At 40.4% G+C, this 19,487-nt stretch overlaps 1 protein-coding gene across 1 annotated transcript in view; it reads right to left on the reverse strand.

Moving 5' to 3' along the window:
- The window catches only part of MYO3B (myosin IIIB), a 356,539-nt gene that overhangs the window by 154,643 nt on the left and 182,409 nt on the right, over positions 1-19,487 (reverse strand). The window contains exons 22-23 of the mRNA XM_070423427.1: positions 2,486-2,565; positions 154-231 (exon numbers count right to left, since the gene is read on the reverse strand). Coding sequence (XP_070279528.1) covers positions 154-231; positions 2,486-2,565 — 158 coding nt within the window. The remainder of the gene's footprint in view (positions 1-153; positions 232-2,485; positions 2,566-19,487) is intronic.

Below are 19,487 nucleotides of genomic sequence, written 5' to 3' on the forward strand. Positions count from 1 at the left end.
CCTGTGGGAGGCAACCAATCGATGTGTTTCTCTTATATCGATGTTTCTCTCTATCTCCCTCCCTCCCTCCCTCCCTTCCACATCCTCTAAAAATCAATGGAAAAAACACTCTCAGGTGAGGAATAACAGAAAAATAAAAAGAAGACTCCATACCCGGAAGTAAGAAGCCACGGTCTGTCTCTTCATGTTGGTGGTTTCTTCCGGATGCCGTATTACCTCCAGAGTATCCACCTAGAACATAAGCAGAAAGACTTGGTTTGAGGATATAGACAATTCATTGTCTAACTTTTTCAAAATCTGAAAGGCTGTTTGGTCAAATATCTGAGAGGCCTTAATGTTTAGAACACAATAGTGCACACTTTGGGGAGAAATTTTGAAGGCATATAAAAGAAAAACAGAATTTGCACTGTTCTACTCGCTTGGCAATGACCTCACTCTGCAACGTACTAAAGCATAACCCCAATCACTGGTATATCTAGACTTCTCCATGTTCCCATGGGCCCCTGCTAAGTTCTCCACTGCTGTCACATGAGAACAAACTGTTTTGTACAAGAAAACTGGCAAAGGCCCATGAAGCTGGGTGATTATAAAGACATGGGCCCAAAGCCCACCCAGTGGCCTTCCTGCAGTCAGACCTTGATGCTGCCACACCCTCCTGCCTCCCACAGTTCCCACGTGCTCACTGTGGACCCGAGCTTGGGATACATCTGTTCCCAATCATTTGTCCCAACTGCCTGGGCTGACTGGAAGGAGCTTAGGAATAAAAACAACTGTAGCGATCAAAGGCAGGCAGCCTGTGTTTCGTTGTCGTGGCTCAACAGTAAGCGCTCTGCTCCTACACACACGAAGCTATTCGGTTTGCAGAGAGCCCGAGTGGCATGTCAGCACTGGCCTCCACCGTGCGGCTTCCCATCTGCTCTGAACAGGTGGCAAGAGAAGCAGGAACGTTCGAAAGGAAGATGCTACTGTCAGCACGTGTGTTCCGCTTGGCAGACTGTTGTCCAGGCAGCCACTTCCTTGTTCAACAAAAGTGGAAAGTGGGTGCTAACGGAACAGGCTGCAAGGGGCAGGGAGAATAACTAGGCTTACCTCCAGAGGTATTTAGGAGACTGTGTACATACTGGAGGAAGAGCTTCCATTGGACAAAGAAAAACAGGTTTACTTAAGAAGGGGAATAAATGTGGAGCTACATCTTAAAAAGCTAGAAAAGCAACCTAAGTTGTGAGTGAGCAGAAACAAGGGACTCTCTCTAAGTGAAACGATGTTGGGGGCAGTGTGGCTTTCTTTTTCTAGGCTGCAGATTGGATGCGTTCCCCAAACCATCCGTTTACTTGTATGCAGCTGAAGCAATGGTATAACTGCTTGGCTTTGACTTTTAATTTTTTTGTTTGTTTGTTTAGTGAGAAAGGAGGAAACAAAAGCTCTGTGTTAAGAAGGAAGGCTGAGCTGATGTAGAAAAGAGAAAAGCAAACACAACATACCCACCCCATCTGCAGAGGCACATGCTTTCTCCAGAGTCATCTGCCTAAAGGTGTCTTCCCCCATCTCACCTCCATTTGGATGATAGAGCTCAGAACTAGTGAGGTTTGGGGCACACTTTTAGGAATGTCCCCACCACTTCCTTCTAGTCAGAGGTTCTCCCTGAAGAACCATGTCTTGCTTCGAAGCCTTGCTTTTCCTCCATCATGTCCCTCCCTTTTTATTCAAATCAGCCAGCCAGTGCCAGCCCCTGGGGCTCCAGTGCACTGTGAAAGAGCAGCCGAAGAGCTCGGGCACATTTCTTTTATTAGTAAATTTACCGGTTACCACCCCTCACAATGCACAATGGACCCTGGCATTTGAGAATTTAACAGCTTAGTGAACAGAAAAGTCTTGATCGATATGAATTCTGCAGAGACATAATTTAAAAGGTATAATACGTATTGTTTTCAAGATCAGTACCATCCCCTGCAGAAAATTGGAAAAATATAGACAGAGGCACCAGTTCATACTTCCAAAGGAATGGGGCTGCTGGGCTCCTGTCTCTTTGGAGAAGTGTCTAGTCAGGTCCTGTACCCATTTTGTAATTAAATTGTTTCTCAGAAGTCATTTGTTCTTTCAAAAATCTCCTTCTCCTTCTCAGCTCCTATTATGATGGTGTATAAGCCCCAAAATCTAATTGCCCCTTTGAGTTACTTTTGGTGAACTCCTATATGAACATGATTGAAATCTGCCTTTTCTCTTGCTAATCTATCAGTTTGAGGTATTTCACAGTCCTCCAACTACTGAACTTAAGAGGGTAGAGGAAATGTGTTTCCCCCGACACAGGATTATAAAGAATTCTATGATGTTGTTTCAAATTTCCTAATACCCGATTCCTAAATGCCTTTAGTCTACTTTCCAGATTGCCCGAGTAGTAGGCCAGATAAAGGAAACTACTGTTGCCCACCTAGAATTATTCCCACCTTTTAGTCCACATTATTTTGGGTACAGACCTATTACTCACCTTGGCTTTCCCAGCACTGAAATGTGGAGGCAAAGATCTTGAAGTTGCTGTTATCCTGGCTTTTGTCTGGGCCAAGTTACCTGGGGGAAAAAAGATAAAGTAGCTGAAGTAGAGGAAAGTTAAGGAATAGGATCATGAGTAATTTTCTCTTTGTGTTCTTATATTTTTCTGAATTTTTCAAATGATCTGCTCTGAATTTGTAAAAGTGGAAAAATTTAAAATTTGAAACTTCAATGACATTAATTTTAAAGGAATTATAATAATTATTTATAAGAATTTGTAAATAATTTACCATATAAATTGAATTTCGATTAGTTTCATAAGCAAAAAAGACACAACAAAAAGTCTTCAATTTATTCAACAAACTAGGAATAGAAAAGCCACATCTGAAAAGCCCACAGCTAACATACTCAACAGTGAAAAATTAGAAGCTTTTCCTCTAAGATAAGTAACAAGGGAAGATGCCCACTCTCACCACTTCTATTCAACATAGTACTGGTAGTCTTAGCTAAAGCAATTAAGCAAAAAAAAAAAAAAAGAAATAAAAGGATCCAAATCATAAAGAAAGAAGTAAAATTATCTCTGTTTATAGGTGATATATTTATTACATGTAGAAAATCTTAAAGATCCCACAAAAAAAACTGTTAAAACTGATAAATGAATTCAAAACACAGTTGTAAGATATAAAATCACATACAAAAAAAACACAACCAGTTGTATTTCGATACACTAAGAATGGAAATCTGAAAAGTAAATTAAGAAAGCAACCCCATTTGTAATAGTATCAGAAAGAATAAAATACTTAGAAATAAACTTAATCGAGGTAAAAGATTTGTACACTGAAAACAACAAAACATTCCTGAAAGAAATTAAAGAAGACACAGATAAATAAAAAGACATCCTGCTGTGAGGGAGGAAAATAAAATCTTTTTTCTCTACCTATTTTGGTTCATTGGCTGGGGACCTGCAAATTAGACTGAAAGAAGACAGGTTAACAAGAGGAAAACAAGCAGAAGTTTCCTAACACATACACTGCACATACACACAGGAGTACTCAGTGATAAGTAACTCAAAGGATGGTTAGAACATCTTAACAAAGGGACAATAAATTTGTAAAGAAGCAACAAAACAAAGAAAAGAACTCTGTTTCTGGGCAGTAAATTGTGGGAAGGTAATGGAAGATAAGAACTAGTTAGTAAGTTTATTCTTCTGGTATTGTTTCTGGCCTGATAAGAGTCCAGAGTTGTCTGTGGTGATTAACTTCTGTCCTTCCTGGTAGAGAGAGGAAGGCAAAGAACTTGTAAAAATTTATATCCTGCTTTACAATTTTATATCCTGCTTTTAAGTAAATAGGGGACAAATAGGGAATTAGGCAGAGAATTTTTGTTATCTGCTTCTCGGTTGCCTTTGATTATCTTCAGATCAAAATAATCCTTATTAGAGTTCCATAGTCTGCTACACTTCACTGTGTTTTTGGACTGGAAGACTTAATAGTATTAAAATGTCCATGCTGCTCAAAGAAAACTACAGAATCAACACAGTCCCCATCAAAATCCCAATGCTATTTTTGCAGAAATAGAAAAAGCAATCTTAAAATTTATATGGAACCACAAATGACCCCAAAGCTACAAAACAATCTTAAGAAGAAAAAAATAAGTTGAAGGCTTCATACTATCTGATTTCAAAATATATTATAAAGCTGCAGTAATCAAAACAGAATGATACTGGCATAATGATAGACATATATAGATAAATGGAACAAGAGAGAGAGAGAGAGAAACAAACCCATGCATATGTAATCAAATCATCTTTAACATGGTGCCAAGACTACACAATGGGGAAAGTATTGTTTCTTCAACAAATGGTGTTGGAAATCTGGACATCTACATGCAAAACAATGAAACTGATCCCTCTTACACTATACATGTGTGGGGTCCAAAATGAATCACCCCAAAATGTTCTTCTGTGGTATGAAAATTGTTTTGAGCTAAAGGCAATTTTAGCCCCAGGCTCAGGAGAAACTTCTGCCCCCATCCTTAACTGCCTAGAAGAATTCAAATTAGAGACCTTGCCCATAAGAGATTGTCAGTGATAACCTCTTCCGCCCACCTACATGACAGGGCAAACTTTTACATACTAAACATCTGCTCTTTTTATCATGCAGCCCCCAACGTACATTACCTCACCCCCAGCTCAGAATGTCTTATATAGCTTAAGCTCCTTTTCTATCACTAAACCTCTCCTGCAAGTGAGTCTCTGACTCTCTCGTATACTGGGTTCCCATACATAAATATGTATTAAATTTGGTTATTTTCTCTTTCTAATCTGTTTCATGTCTATGAGACCACCCAGAAGAACCTTGAAGGTAGAGGAAAGTTTGTCCCTTCCCCATACATGAAAGTCAACTCATATAGGACTAATGACTTATGAGTAAGACCTGAAACTATTAAAAAATCCTAGAAGAAAATGTGTGTGTTTGGTGGGGGGAGGGGGGGCGGTTATAACACTGGTCTTGGCAATGATTCCTTGGATGGGACACCAAAGCACAGGCAGCAAAATAAAAATAGAAAAGTTGGACTACATGAAACTTAAAGCTTTTGCACAGCAAAGAGAACCTTCAACAGAGAGAAAAGGCAACCTATCAGAATGGGAGAAAATATTTGCATCCATATATCTGACAAGGGACTGATTTCCAAAATATGCAGTTGACCTTGAACAACTCTGTGGGAAATGCATGTGTCAAAATAAGAGACATCTAAACCTGTACAGAATTTTTATGAGTTTATTTGAGCCAAACTGATGACATGCAAGGAAGTGAGATCTCGAACACTCATGGAATGACAGTTTGTAGTTTCTTTTATACATTTAGAATTAAGGAGGGAATTTATGGAAGATTACATGAACATGAAATAAGGTGGAAAAAAAAACAAAGCCCAAAGTGAGTAGAAGAAAGGAAATAATAAATATCAAAGCAACAATAAACAAAGTAGAGTCTAAAAAAACAATACAAAAGATGAAACCAAAATGAAACCAAAAGCTGATTCTTTGAAAGATAAATAAGATCGACAAGCCTTTAACTAGACTCATCAAAAAAAAAAAAAAAAAAAAAAAATGAGAGAGAACCCAAATGAATAAAATAAAGTCAGAAATGAAAGAAGAGAAGTAGCCCTAAACCGGTTTGGCTCAGTGGCTAGAGCGTCGGCCTGTGGACCAGGGGGTCCCGGGTTTGGTTCTGGTCAAGGGCATGTGCCTTGGTTGTGGGCACATCTCCAGTGGGGAGTGTGCAGGAGGCAGCTGATTGGTGTTTCTCTCTCGTCAATCTTTCTGACTCTATGCCTCTCCCTTCCTCTCTGTGAAAAAATCAATAAAATATATATTTTAAAAAAAATAAAAAAATAAAAAAGAAAGAAGAGAAGTAACAACTGACACCAAACAAATACGAAGTATTTTAAGAAAATGTTACAAACAACTGTATGCCAACAAATTGGACAATCTGAACAAAATGGATAAATTCCTAGAAACATACACTCTTCCAAAGCTGAATCATGAAGAATCAGAGAGTCTGAATAGATAGATTAAAGATAGTGAAATTGAAGCAGTAACTAAAAAAAAAAAAAAGTCCCAAAAAACAAAAGCCCTGGTACGGATCCTTCTCAAACTTTTCCAAAAAATTCAAGAGGGAAGATTTCCAAACTCATTATACAAAGCCAGCATTGTCCTAATTCCAAAACCAGATCAAGATGACAAAGAAAGAAAATTATAGGCCAATATCCCTGATGAACATAGACACTAAAATCCTCAACAAAATATTAGGAAACCTCACCCAGCACCAGTGCTTCCTGTAATAAAAAGCGCATTTTCTGAATCTTCCAAGTGCCTGGTTGTCTGTCTTCCCACAGCTTGGAAATTTGCCGTAACATGGTAATTACATAATGGAATACTACTTGGCCATAAAAAAGAAGGACATCTTACCTTTTGTGACAGCCTGGGTGGACCTAGAAGGTATTTGGCTAAGTGAAATAAGCTAATCAGAGAAAGACTAGTCCCTAACCCCTGCATTGCTCAAGGGTCACCAGTACAAGGAACTTTTATAACTCAAGAGCAAAATATCAAATAAAGTAAAATAACTTAATTAAAACATAAGCAAAAGATTTGAATAGAAACCTCTCCAAAGATGACATAAAAAAGGCTAACGGGTATATAAAAAGATGCTCAACATCACTAATAATGAGGGAAATGCAAATCAAAATCACAATGAGATATCACCTCATACTTATTAGGAAGGTCATTATAAATGAAGGTGAGCAAAATATATTACCCCAATATATTCCTCTTTGGCATATTGATTATTTTAAGATGGTTAACTTTAAGAAACAGCAGACACAAGTGAAGCTCTGAAAACTGAGTAGAAGTTATCCTTATGCAAGGAACATTTACATTTATAAGATAAATCTTCATTCGTAAGAGTGTCCCCTTTCCTGTACTAGAAAAACAGAATGACTCTAAATCTCTAGAAGTTTTTATCAGTACAAAAGGCCAGGACTTCAGTCTATATAACAATCTTACCCTTGTTCACTGTGCTTTTTCTGGTCATCTTACACAACTGACCTCCCCTTCTCCCCCCCCCACCCCACCCCAAATCTGTTGTCTTTAGCCAGAGATTATATTTATGATGGTGGCTTGGGCCATTTCAAGGAGTTACTAAATTTCTTGGGTCCCTCCCATGTACACAGGAGGTATAAATGTTGTAAAACTTCTGTGTGTTTTCCTCCTGTTAATCTGCTTTTTCTTTTTAATCTGTCTTTTCATTGCAGGGTTTTCTCAGCCAAGAACCTAGAAGGGTAGTAGGAAAATTATTTAAATTGTCTTTAAAAATTTAACTTAAGAGACAATAAAAGAAAATAGCAAGTGTTGGTGAGGATGTGGAGAAATTGGAACCCTTGTGTACCACAGATGAGAATGTAAAATGGTGCAACTGCTATGGAAAACAGTATGAAGGTTATTTAAAAATTTAAAAATAGCCTCAACATAATAAAGGCATATATGACAAATCCACAGCTAACATCATACTCAATGGGAAAAAACGAAATAAAATACCTAGAAATAAATTAACAAAGGAAGTAAAAGACCTATACTTGGAAAAAATTAAAAATAGGACTACCATATGATCCAGCAATCCCACTTCCAGGTATTTATACAAAAGAATTGAAAACAAAATCTTGAAGAGGTATTTGCATTCCTATGTTCATTGCAGCATTATTCACAATGGCCAAATAGAGTGTTAGCATAGCTAGCTAGCTACTTATTAATAAAGAAAGGAAGCAAATAGAATCATACATTAAGCCAGGGTGGGGAACATCTGGCCCGCAGACCCTGTAAGGTCCACGAAATCATTTGGTCTGGCCCTGCCAAGGCATTAGGGGTGAGCTAATTAAATGTTTGAGCAAATATAGCAGGCTAATTTTTGAGTTGATAATTTTGTACAGCCTGCAAATGATGTTATAAATATCCAAATGGCCCTTGGCAGAAAAAAGGTTCCCCAACCCTGCTGATTAAGCCTAATAAACTAGGGACTTGAATCGGACACTAAGCCTGATTCACTAGGAAGCCACAGCATTCACAGTCCCCCAGGGGACAGCCACATTCTCAGCTGAGGGGCCTTAATCCCAGAGCAGGCAGGAAGAATCACTTTCGGATCTCCCCAGGACACTACTGGCCCGGAGCTGAAATGATCAAGGGGAGGAGCTGGGAAATTCCTTTGCTAGATGCCTGTGCAGGAGAAGGCAAAATGGCACAGGGGGAGAGGTAAGCACATGTTCAATAGGAACCAGAGGAGGCAGCAAAACTGAGGCATATGCAGTAGGAGCCAAAATGGTGACATAAAGGGGAAGAGTACAGCTTGGGAAAATCTGTGGAAAGATTGGATCGGATAAAGGGTATGAAACTCTGGAAGATCTGGGAAAGGGATTGGATAAGGGGAGAATCCAGCACAGCCTCGAAGAGCCAGGGAAGAGATTGGTTAGTGTGAAAGAGAACCTGCTCTCACTCTGGCCTGGCAGCTCAGTTGGTTGAAGTGTCCTCTCATAAACCAAAAGGAGGGAGGGAGGGAGGGAGGGAAGGAGGGAGGGAGGGAGGGAGGGAAGGAGGGAGGGAGGGAGGAGAAAGGAAGTCTGCTTTCTCCTAAGGTAATATAGTCAAAGCTTAACCAAGGCCCATCTTGGTAGCAGGGGTTCATTCGTTCAGCCATGCAGCTCCAGGCACAGCTCTAGTGCAGCCAGGAACATAAACTAAGCTAGCCAGACGGGGACAGAGAACGAGCTGGGTTAACCTTTGGCATGAACTGAACTGAACTATGAAAGCTTTGGATGCCCTGCTGATGTCAGGCTAATGGCACACCATACCTGGGCCCTTGCCTTCTGGGTTTGGTGAGGACAAGTGTGGGCCTGAGGCCCCAGAGACTGGACTTATTCCACGGAGAGATGGAACTGAGTCACCTAATCGTGGATGAGACATGGGGCACCTGGGGAAAGTTCTTTATTTTTTCTCCAATAAATCTTACCACTACATCTCATCCTCCTATGAGTGGATCCCTGAAATGCTTTTCTCATGACTCTATGGGAAAACCCTATTTCCACCAGCAACAAAACGATGAACAGATAAAGAAAATGTGCTATATACATATGTGGATAAAAAAGGGGCCACATACTAAATCTGACAAGCTCAGGGGAGGCCTGCTCGGTGGCCTTACAAACTCAGAGACCTAAAGTAACTACATAGGATGGTCTGAAATTAAAACTTCCTAACTAAAAGGTAGTCATGGTGGGTAGTCATGTCCTAGCCAGCATAGTCCTGGGTTTGTCAATCTTTACCTTAACTGAGCCTATCTATTCTGTGTTTGCATCTAAGATAACATCTCTTTGGAATGTCAGAGTAATCCTCTTTTTTCCAGACCCCTCAGGCACAACTTCCCAAAAGCATGAGACCCCAGAACCCCTCATTGTTATCTTGCTGCCCAAATACCATCTCTTTGTGCTATATATGTTCATTGTTAACTGTCCCATACCCACTAACATACATATCACCAATAGAGTTCATATAACACAGCTTACGTCTCCCCCTTTGACTCTGATGTATAAAATAAGCAGTAAAGCTGCCATTCTCTAGAGCATTTTCTCAATATGCTGAGATTTTGTTTCCTAGCAACTGTCATCAGGTTGGTTCAAATAAATTCATAGAAAATCACAGAAATTCAGGTTTGGATGTTTCTTACATCAACATTTACAAGAGAATATTCAACATTAAGAATGAAGGAAGAGCCGAAGCCGGTTTGGCTCAGTGGATAGAGCGTTGGCCTGCGGACTGAAGGGTCCTGTGTTCGATTTCGGTCAAGGGCATGTACCTGGGTTGTGGGCACATCCCCAGTAGGAGATATGCAAGAGGCAGCTGATTGATGTTTCTCTCTCATCGATGTTTCTAACTCTCTATCTCTCTCCCTTCCTCTCAGTAAAGAATCAATAAAATATATTAAAAAAAAAAAAAAAAAAAAAGAATGAAGGAAGACCTGCCATTTGGGACAACATGAATGAACCTGGAGGACATTATGTTAAGTGAAATAAGCCAGTCACAGGACAAATACTGCACGATTCCACTTATATGAGCTATCAAAAGTCATCAAATTCATAAGAGCAGAGAGTAGAATGTTGGTTGCCAGGGCTGGGGAATACAGGAAAATGGGGAGTTGCTGTTCTATGGGTTTATGAAAAATTTTGAGAGATCTGCTCTACCACAATGTGTACATAATGAACAGCACTGTACTGTATACTTAAAATTTGTTAGGGGAGTTGATTTCATATTATGTGCTTTTATCACAATGTTTTTTAAAAGTCTCTATGTAGCTCACTCAGAGTGGCTCAGGGGTTAAACGTTGACCTATGAACCTGGATTTTGGGCTCGATCTCCAGTGTGGGGTGTGTGGAAGGCAGCCAATCAATGATTCTCTCTCAACATTAATGTTTCTCTCTCTCTCTCCCTCTCTGAAATCTATCTATCTATCTATCTATCTATCTATCTATCTATCATATATATATATATATATAAGTCTCTACATAGGGCACTGCTACTCATTGAAGTAGATAAATGTGGAGAAGAAAGATGTTGAGAGTTTTCCTAAAAGAGAAGGTAGGCAACAGGCTGTAAGGCAGACACTGATGAGTGAACTGGCAGTATGGGTCTCTCAGCGGGTAGGGAGGAGCCCAGCCACCTACACAGAAAGCGTGGGCAGCAGCCCCTGGAGTCCTCCCCAGAGCTTTACATTTGCCAGGGGCATGACCTTGAACAAGTTAATTAACATCTCAGTGCTTCGGTTTACTTGTGTATAATTTGAAGACAATACTACCTAATTCTCAGAATGCCTATGGGCATTCATGGATGTAATTCACGAAAAGCACTACCAACGTGGGGCTGGTGCAAGGTTAAGTGCTCACATCACATTACTAGCATTGATTATTATTATTATTATTATTATTTGGGGTGAACAGTTCACAAAGGTCTCAAAGAGAACAGAGGGCAAGGGAACCTCAGTGAGCAGTAGTTAGTTAAAATAAAAAAAAAGATGAGAAAAAATGATAAGGCAACTCCCCTTTGAACCTCGATCTCATAGTCACTCTGGTTCCTATGCTTCTAACTTTGGAAGGGTCTGAGTGACTGGCTCAAACTCTCTTCTCCCCAATTCCCCACCCTTCATCTCCTCTCTCATCTCTGGCCTCCCAAATCAAGGGGTAAAGAGATCCATTTATATTTTATACCTATAACGTCATTTGATTCTGCAGCAAAATAAAAAGATGTCAATGAAAGGAAATGCTGCAATTTGTGCATATGCAAAACTCTCAAGATTCAAAGTTTTTAGCAAGTCTAGCACAAAGATGCCCAATGTTTTCTCTGGCGATATCTTCAGAGGCTAAACTGTGATTAATAGCCCAGAAAGAAGCCTTTGAAGCAGGATTGGTGACATCAAAGTTGTAATCCAGGGGTGGCGGGAGCTTTATAATGAGTGGGAAGCATTTTCACACGTTTCAAAAGGATTTACAGCGTGACTAAACAATAGACCTCAGCAGATGTGCCACACACCTTTTAGAAACATAACCTGTAAGAAGTTTCCATTTTAATTGAAATGTAAATACACTGTTCACACTTCTTTCAAATGTTAAGAGCATCCTCAGTACTTTACCCCTAGTCAGTGTTGTAGGCTGAGGATGCCTCATTGCCCTAGGGCACCCTCCTGTGCTTCCCTAAAATGTGACTACCGAGGATGACAACGTATGTCCCCAGAGAAAAAGGAAGTCAGAGCCATCTAATGGAATTTATATCCTATGTAGGAACTGGGTTAAAAAAGAATCTGAAGTGGAGCTTGCAATGACCCCACACAATTTCCCTGCTTCCAACTTAAGGGGAAAGAGACAAGTGGTCTGAAGACAGAGCTGGGAGTTTTTTAAAACGGCAATTTCCTGCCTGCCTCAGACAGAGGATTTTCATCCCTTGGAAAGCACCCAGCACCCATGATTTCATCTTTAGTCACCTCTAAGAATTGCCTGAAAGGAGGAGTTGCTGTTCTAAATGATCACGCAAGGAATTCGGCTTCCCTCTGCTGCCCCCTATGGGTTTGCAGGATTTGTTACAGGCTTCCAGTGGTGACTGCTGGTGAGCATTTGTACAGGAAATTTTCCTGTTTTAATTTTCCCTAACACAAGAAATAGGCTAACAAGCTTATTAACGATTGCAAAGCAATGCTGAAATGCAAGAGATTTGTGTCTAATTGCTACCAAAAAAGAAGCTCCAAATAAGAAATCAAATGCTTCAATTCATCTGTTATCAGATTATCTGAGTAGACCCGAGAACTGAAACCAAATACCCTACAGTCAGCTTGGATATTGAGAACCAAAATCACACCTACTGTCTACATGAAAATGACCTTGTGCTATTACTGTCTTTATTAGCATGAATTTCTTTTCCGGGAGCCTCCTGTCCCAGCAAATGGTTTGATGATTCATTACAGGAGCTTCCCTAAAGACCCAGAGCCCATCAACTCTTCAATGGAAAATATCCACAGAAACTTTAAGCCCTATGATTCTGCAGATCCCTCATTTCAAAATTCTCACCTCACTGTTTCCACCAATCATGGACTGTTGTATTGTGCGTGATCCTTACCCAATTCTTAATCAAGCTTCTTCACTTTGAAAGACCCTCTTTACATCAAATTTGATATCTCAATAAATTCTGACCTGCCTTTCCTTCTCCCAGACCCTGCCAAGCTTTGAGAGGTGATGGTCTTCCTTACTGCGGTAAGCAATGAACTCTGCTTTGTTTTGTCGAGAGGTTGTGTGGCTAATGTTTAGGGAGTCAGCTTGAGACAGACCTACACTATTGAGATTTATGCAGTGATTGAAATGTTCTCATTTCAGGTAATAACACTGTACCTAATAAAAACGCAAGGGGTTAAATTCAGTAGCTGTTCAAAACATACTATAGTATTTGTATGTTTAAAAAATAACTTAGTTTGTCTTTATATAACTATAAGAGGCCCGATACATGAATTCGTGCACCAGTGGGGTCCCTCGGCCTGGCCTGCGGGATCAGGCCAAAACCGACTCTCCAACATCCCCTGAGGGGTCCCAGATTGCAAGAGGGTGCAGGCCAGGCCAAGGGACCCCACTGGTGCACGATTGGGGCCGGGGAGGGACTTGGGAGGTTGGCCAGCCGGGGAGGGATCATGGGAGGGCTCCAGGGCATGTCTGACCCGTCTCGTTCAGTCCCAATAGGCCAGACCCCAGCAGCAAACTAACCTACCGATCAGAGTGACTGCCCTGGTGGTCAGTGCACATCATAGCAAGCGGTAGAGCAGCCTTAGTATATCATTAGCATATTATGCTTTGATTGGTTGAATGGATGACCAGATGACCGGACACTTAGCATGTTAGGCTTTTATTATATAGGATCTATCCTAAATCTATAACAATAACCTGTTTTAAATCTGATACTTTGAGGTAACTTAAAATAATGAGCAAAAATATGACACAGTTGTAGGAGCCAAGAGAGAAAATGTGAAGTTAGATTTTGTTCTGCAGTTTTTACCTCCTCCTTTGGCATGTATCTGTGGCTCTGAGTGTTAGTATCAGTAAATGGATAGGGGGATGGTGGTAGAGCTGTAGTTTTGTGGAGAGAAAAAATCAAGAGAAAATAAGAGGCCAACCGTACTCCTGCACTCTCTTTTCTGAACACACAACCTGCCTTTATCATGTATATAGGAAATTCAAAGCCAAAAGAAACTCCTTTCCCATTTCTGTATTGACTTTTAATTGGCAGTTGCTGGCATCTTACGGAATTTCTGCATGATGACAACTTGCTTAAAGGAAGCCAAACCAATGTTTTTGCTATTTTTCATTTAGAATGTGAACTATAGCTTTAAAGATTTGTGACCTAGAGGTTTTCAAATTTGTAGAGCTGAACTAAAAATAGTATCTCCATCTTTCCTCCTTAAGCTTTAAAACTCATAAACAGGATGTCAGCCCAGCAAACAACTGTAGAAAACCATCAGAATGCTTCCAGAAGGTAACAAGGCTTCCCTTCCTAACTCAGTCAGCAGGGGAGCTGAGGCCGCTTTCCATATTTTATCGCCACATTGGTGGAAGCTGCCAGTTCAGTCTATATAAATGATAAGTCTTTGCCCTTTGTAGAGCCAGGTTAAAAAAACTCTGGGCATTATTTGCCTTTCCCACATTTTTGGTGGAGTTTGTGTGGAAAGAACATGGCTGTTAAATGGCTTGCATGTAATTATTCACACAAATATTGGAGCCTAGACTGTTGCTATGTATCCAAGAAGACTTGACTCATTCAGAAAAATATGAAATTCACACACATATCAGCACCGACATCACTGATATGTACGAGTCACATACATCAATCTCTGAGCAACATCCATGTGCAACAGAGTGGTCTTTAGTCCAATCAGTGCTAGTCCTGGATAAAACTGTAACTTTGCAAAGAATATATTCAAGTCCTCCCACCTCCCCCCCCCCCCCCCCCCCCACCTCTTTTCCCTCCCTGTTTCCACTTCGAAGGTGCAGCATGGCTTTAATGCTATGTCATCTCGCTACCCTGACAACCAATTCCCCTACTTCCATGCCCCACCCTGCACTTTTCCAGGCAGCACAAACCTCCATATCCTCATCACATCTTTCCTGTCGGCATTCCAAGCCTTCAGTTGTCAGCTCTCTTCGGACAACTAATCCAGGTCTAATTTGTTCATGGATAGATAGATGTATTGTATTACTTCACTCAGGTAAGATGTTTACATGTGAAGGAGAGAATTTGTCACTAGGTCAACATTACACTGTTCCTTGTAGCTCCCTCTCACAAAAGGGTCCACCCATCTTACACCACATTGCTGGACCTTGATCTTGATGAAGCAGCATGAACACAAAGGACTTGTTCCATGGATGCCATGGCAGGTTGCTATGGTGCACGAGTGGAGGACCACTGATCTACTCAAATTCCTTGTTTGACATAAAATACAAGTGAGTCATAGAGTGTGGAAGTGATCTGAAGTCCATCACAGGCCTGGGTTAAGAGTCTAGGTTTCTTATAGTTCCAAGCACTCAACCATCATCTTGCACAATGGGACGTTAACAGCCTCTTGTTTTCTGAAGCCCCGTGTGGCTTTCTCCGTCTTAATTGAAAACACAAGGAAACAATGTGCTTCACACAAGGAAGTCATATAACTGACCCACCATCAACAGATAAGGTGTGTTGAGGGACTTTTTATTTTTTTTTATCTGCAGTACTCAGTTTATTCTCTTTTGCCTGAGCATTTTATCTAGGATTCTAGTCTCAGACTATGGGATGTCACTTTTCTACGTGCCTCTACCTGACCCATATGAGATTTTTTACTCAAGACTTTGGCCTCATTATCATTTGTAGTAACTAACTGGTATGAGGCCCTTAGTGGCTTGGATCCAAACCATTCATTCACGTTTGGCCACGAAGATGAATAAATAATCCACCTGCAGGCCACTGGAAGAGTGAAACAGCAAAGCTTGGGTCTACGGTCTCACCAGCAATTTATGATGCCTTAATAAAGCCTTCCTTTTCCATGCTTTCTCCCGCCAAAAACTGCCCCCATAGTTAGTGAAGGGGTTCAGAACAGGCCTCCCCAAGATGTTCTACTTTGGCATGTGGATTATTTTGAGCTGAAGAAAATCAAAATCTTGTGGACGCAAGAGAAACTTTTACTTCTCCCTTAAAGACTTTAAATTTGGAACCTTGCCAATAATAGAAGTTATCACCAGAAATAGGTTTTTATGACCTATCTATGGGGCAGCACAAATTTCTAATTACTCAACACCTGCTCTTGTTATTGTCCTGTGAATTACCCTCCTACCCTCTGAAACCTTGGGGCATCTCCCCTCATTCCTGAGCTCAGGATGCCATATACACCTCCTTTTACCTTTCTGTCTCTGAACCTCTCATACATATGGGATCTCTGTACATATGTATGTAATTAAATTTGGTTATTTTCTCTTGTTAATCTGTCTCATGGAGATTTAATTATTAGGCCAGCTGAAAGAATCTAGAAGCGTAGAGAAAAATTTCCTCCTCCCCCACCTTAGTACTTTCACTGGAAGGGAGTGGCAAGTCACTTGTCTTTATCCTTGTAATTTTAATTTGCTCTACTCATAGCTGATCACCATGAGCAACTAGCAATGACTCTGTCTCTGCACTATCTTTCCAGTTACTCCTCCTTCTTCACTTTGTTATTGTGGCTAAAGTGAGCTTATTCAGATGTCTAATTTTTATATTACTTTTCTTCTTTAGCACATGAGAGGGGACAAAGTTTTTTGCTCCCTCTCTGCAATGTCTTCAAGATTAAGTAATTCGCCGAAACCGGTTTGGCTCAGTGGATAGAGCGACGGCCTGCGGACTGAAAGGTCCCGGGTTCGATTCCGGTCAAGGGCATGTACCTGGGTTGCGGGCACATCCCCAGTAGGAGATGTGCAGGAGGCGGCTGATCGATGTTTCTCTCTCATCGATGTTTCTGACTCTCTATCTCTCTCCCTTCCTCTCTGTAAAAAATCAATAAAATATATTAAAAAAAAAAAGATTAAGTAATTCAAGATGCTTGCCTTCAACATCGTAACATATATTCTCCTAGTAAAAAAATTATGCTTCTTTCAGTTTCCATTTTAGCAAATACAAGCCATTTTGGGGAAAATAGGTATTAATATGAACATAGTCATCATATTTTATATATATATATATATATATATATATATATATATATATCCCACGTTCAAGGGCTGTTAAATCATGTTGTTTACCTATATCTTCAGAAAAAAAAACACTTCTACTGTCGTGGTAAACAACCTGCTTCCCTATTTATAATGGTCTGGCCCTCTAGCAACTTCAGCATGAAATTATAGCTAATTTGCCTACAAATGTCAGGTGGTCATAATAATCTGGCCACTCAGTGTATATATTTATTGAGTCTCTAAAAGCACTCAAGGGTCCGGGAGAAAAATCATGAGTGTATCACTGGGGTAGGGAGTTTAATGAGAGCAGTACCACCAAACAGAAATGGCCCATAAGCAATTATAGACATGGGGGAATAACTTAGGCAAGAGGACACAGCTTATTAGTTAGTTCAAGATTCATACTCACTAAACATCACCGCATTTAGACACTCATAATATAGTGCTGTTGATGGCAGAATATATTTTACATAATCCCAGCCATGCATCAATGTCCCAAGGGGGCATGTAGTACATATGATGCATTATACAGTATTCATACTGATGTAGGAAACAAATGCCAGTGTATAATTCTAATGAATAGGACTTATATCCTGCTTTATAAGGTTTTGATAAACTTATATTTGTATTCTGCCAATGAGTTGTGATTATCAGAATATGAGCAAATGAAACAAACCAACATGCAAAGATTTTAATCAGGAGAATTAAAAATATATATATATCCAAATTCACTATTCTTCACCAAAGCTTATATCCCTCTCAATTGCAGAAACTAAATTACTCTCAAAGTAAGATAAGGTAGCTGTCTAAACAACAGCAGCTTCCCTCTGAACCTGCTCTACAGTTGTATTTCATACCTCCTGCCACAAATATCATAGCCCAGAAACACCGCATGCTGGAACACAAAAATAGGTGAATTGGCAAAATCTGCAAAAGACAAAGTGACAAAGTCTAACAGCAAACTGGGAACTGGCTCCATTTTGTCATATACTTAAGGGACACCTAGGAAATGTGTGTTTAATCTGCAAGTATCAGTCTCTGAGGTGTCTGTCAAGGGAGAGGCAGAATGAAAGACTACAGTGCAAGTCTAGGTTTAGACCACTCTTCCTCATTCAGAATTCAGGCACTGCCTCCACCTGGGCAATAGAAGCTGTTTGGGGGACCTAAATAAGAAGCAGTGTCTAGCACTGAGGAAACAGATTAGAGTGGAAGGACTGAAAAATTAGTTACCAAGTCTATCTCTAATTCCACAGATATAAATACTGAGAAATAACTTGAAGAGCACATGAGCTGATAAGACTCCCTGAGCCCTCACTAGGAAGGGCAGAGAGGGGAGCTCTCAGAAGGGCTTGCCCATCTCCAGCTGCCAGAAGCCGGTCCATCCTTGCTGCTTGACACAGTCGCTGCAGGAAAGAAACATCTGCACAGCATATGTTTCAAGGGACCTGGCGTATATAGCATACTGTTCTTAATATGTTTGCTCTCCTTAGCACTATGTGTTTTAACCAAGGTCACCTCTCCGAGAAAGGTTGTTTCCCCAGGTAGGGATTTTTTCCCTGAAGTTAGGGAGGGGATAAAACCCCTTAACTAAGTGCCAGGCGGGTAGTTAATCACTTTAACTACAAACAATCACGCTTAAGCTACATAATCTTTACTCCCTGGAATGGAGATAAGAAACGCCCTAACCTTTGCAATAGAAATTGACAGGATTAAAATCAACTGGTATAAATACAGATGTACCAAGACAATAAACACCAGAACTTGGCTAGAGATCCTGGCTAGGCTGCTGATCAACTGAAGGCTGTCTCCGTGTCATTCCTTCTTCTTCCTTCTTCCCGACTTCGTCCACACCTTTGGGAAACCCTGGACCTGCTTGGGTTGGACCCCAGCATTTGGCACCTGAACAGGCAGCAATATTACAGGTAATAAAAGAAATATGAACTGCTACTCTTGTGGCTTCTCTGGGCACTTTCGCAGAGACTGCCCAAATAAAAATAATAATACTCAAGCCAGATGGCAAGCTCCTCGACAGCCTGGAAATACATCAGGGAATCATATTAATCCTCCAAAAACTGTTTTTCCACGACGTCAGAAAGGATTCCGTTGGGCAAAGAAATATAGATCAAAAGAATCCAGTTCAGGACCAAAACATGAAGAAATAATGGAGCGTATTTTATTTAAGTGTTCAGACTTCGTTGTGGTACAGTTTAAAGATATGGACTCCAGTTGTACAAGAAGAGATGCTTTTACTGACTCAGCTATCAGTGCTAAAGTGAACGGTGAACACAAAGAGAAGGACCTGGAGCCCTGGGATGCAGGGGAACTCACTACCAGTGAGGAGCTAGAAGCTTTGGAAAATGATGTCTCTAATGGATGGGATCCCAATGATATGTTTCGATATAATGAAGAACATTATGGTGTAGTGTCTACATATGATAGAAGTTTATCTTCATATACAGTGCCCTTAGAAAGGGATAATTCAGAAGAATTTTTAAAACGAGAAGCAAGAGCAAACCAATTAGCAGAAGAAATTGAATCAAGTGCCCAGTACAAAGCCCGGGTAGCCCTGGAAAATGATGATAGGAGTGAAGAAGAAAAATACACAGCAGTTCAGAGAAATTCCAGTGAACGTGAGAGTCACAGCATAAACACGAGGAAAAATAAGTGTTTTCCCTAAACACTTAAAATAAAATATTCCTGGA

This window comes from Myotis yumanensis, unplaced genomic scaffold, assembly GCF_028538775.1.
Source record: "Myotis yumanensis isolate MYYU_CA2020_CCGP unplaced genomic scaffold, mMyoYum1.0.hap1 SCAF_8, whole genome shotgun sequence".
In the NCBI taxonomy this organism is placed as follows: domain Eukaryota; kingdom Metazoa; phylum Chordata; class Mammalia; order Chiroptera; family Vespertilionidae; genus Myotis; species Myotis yumanensis.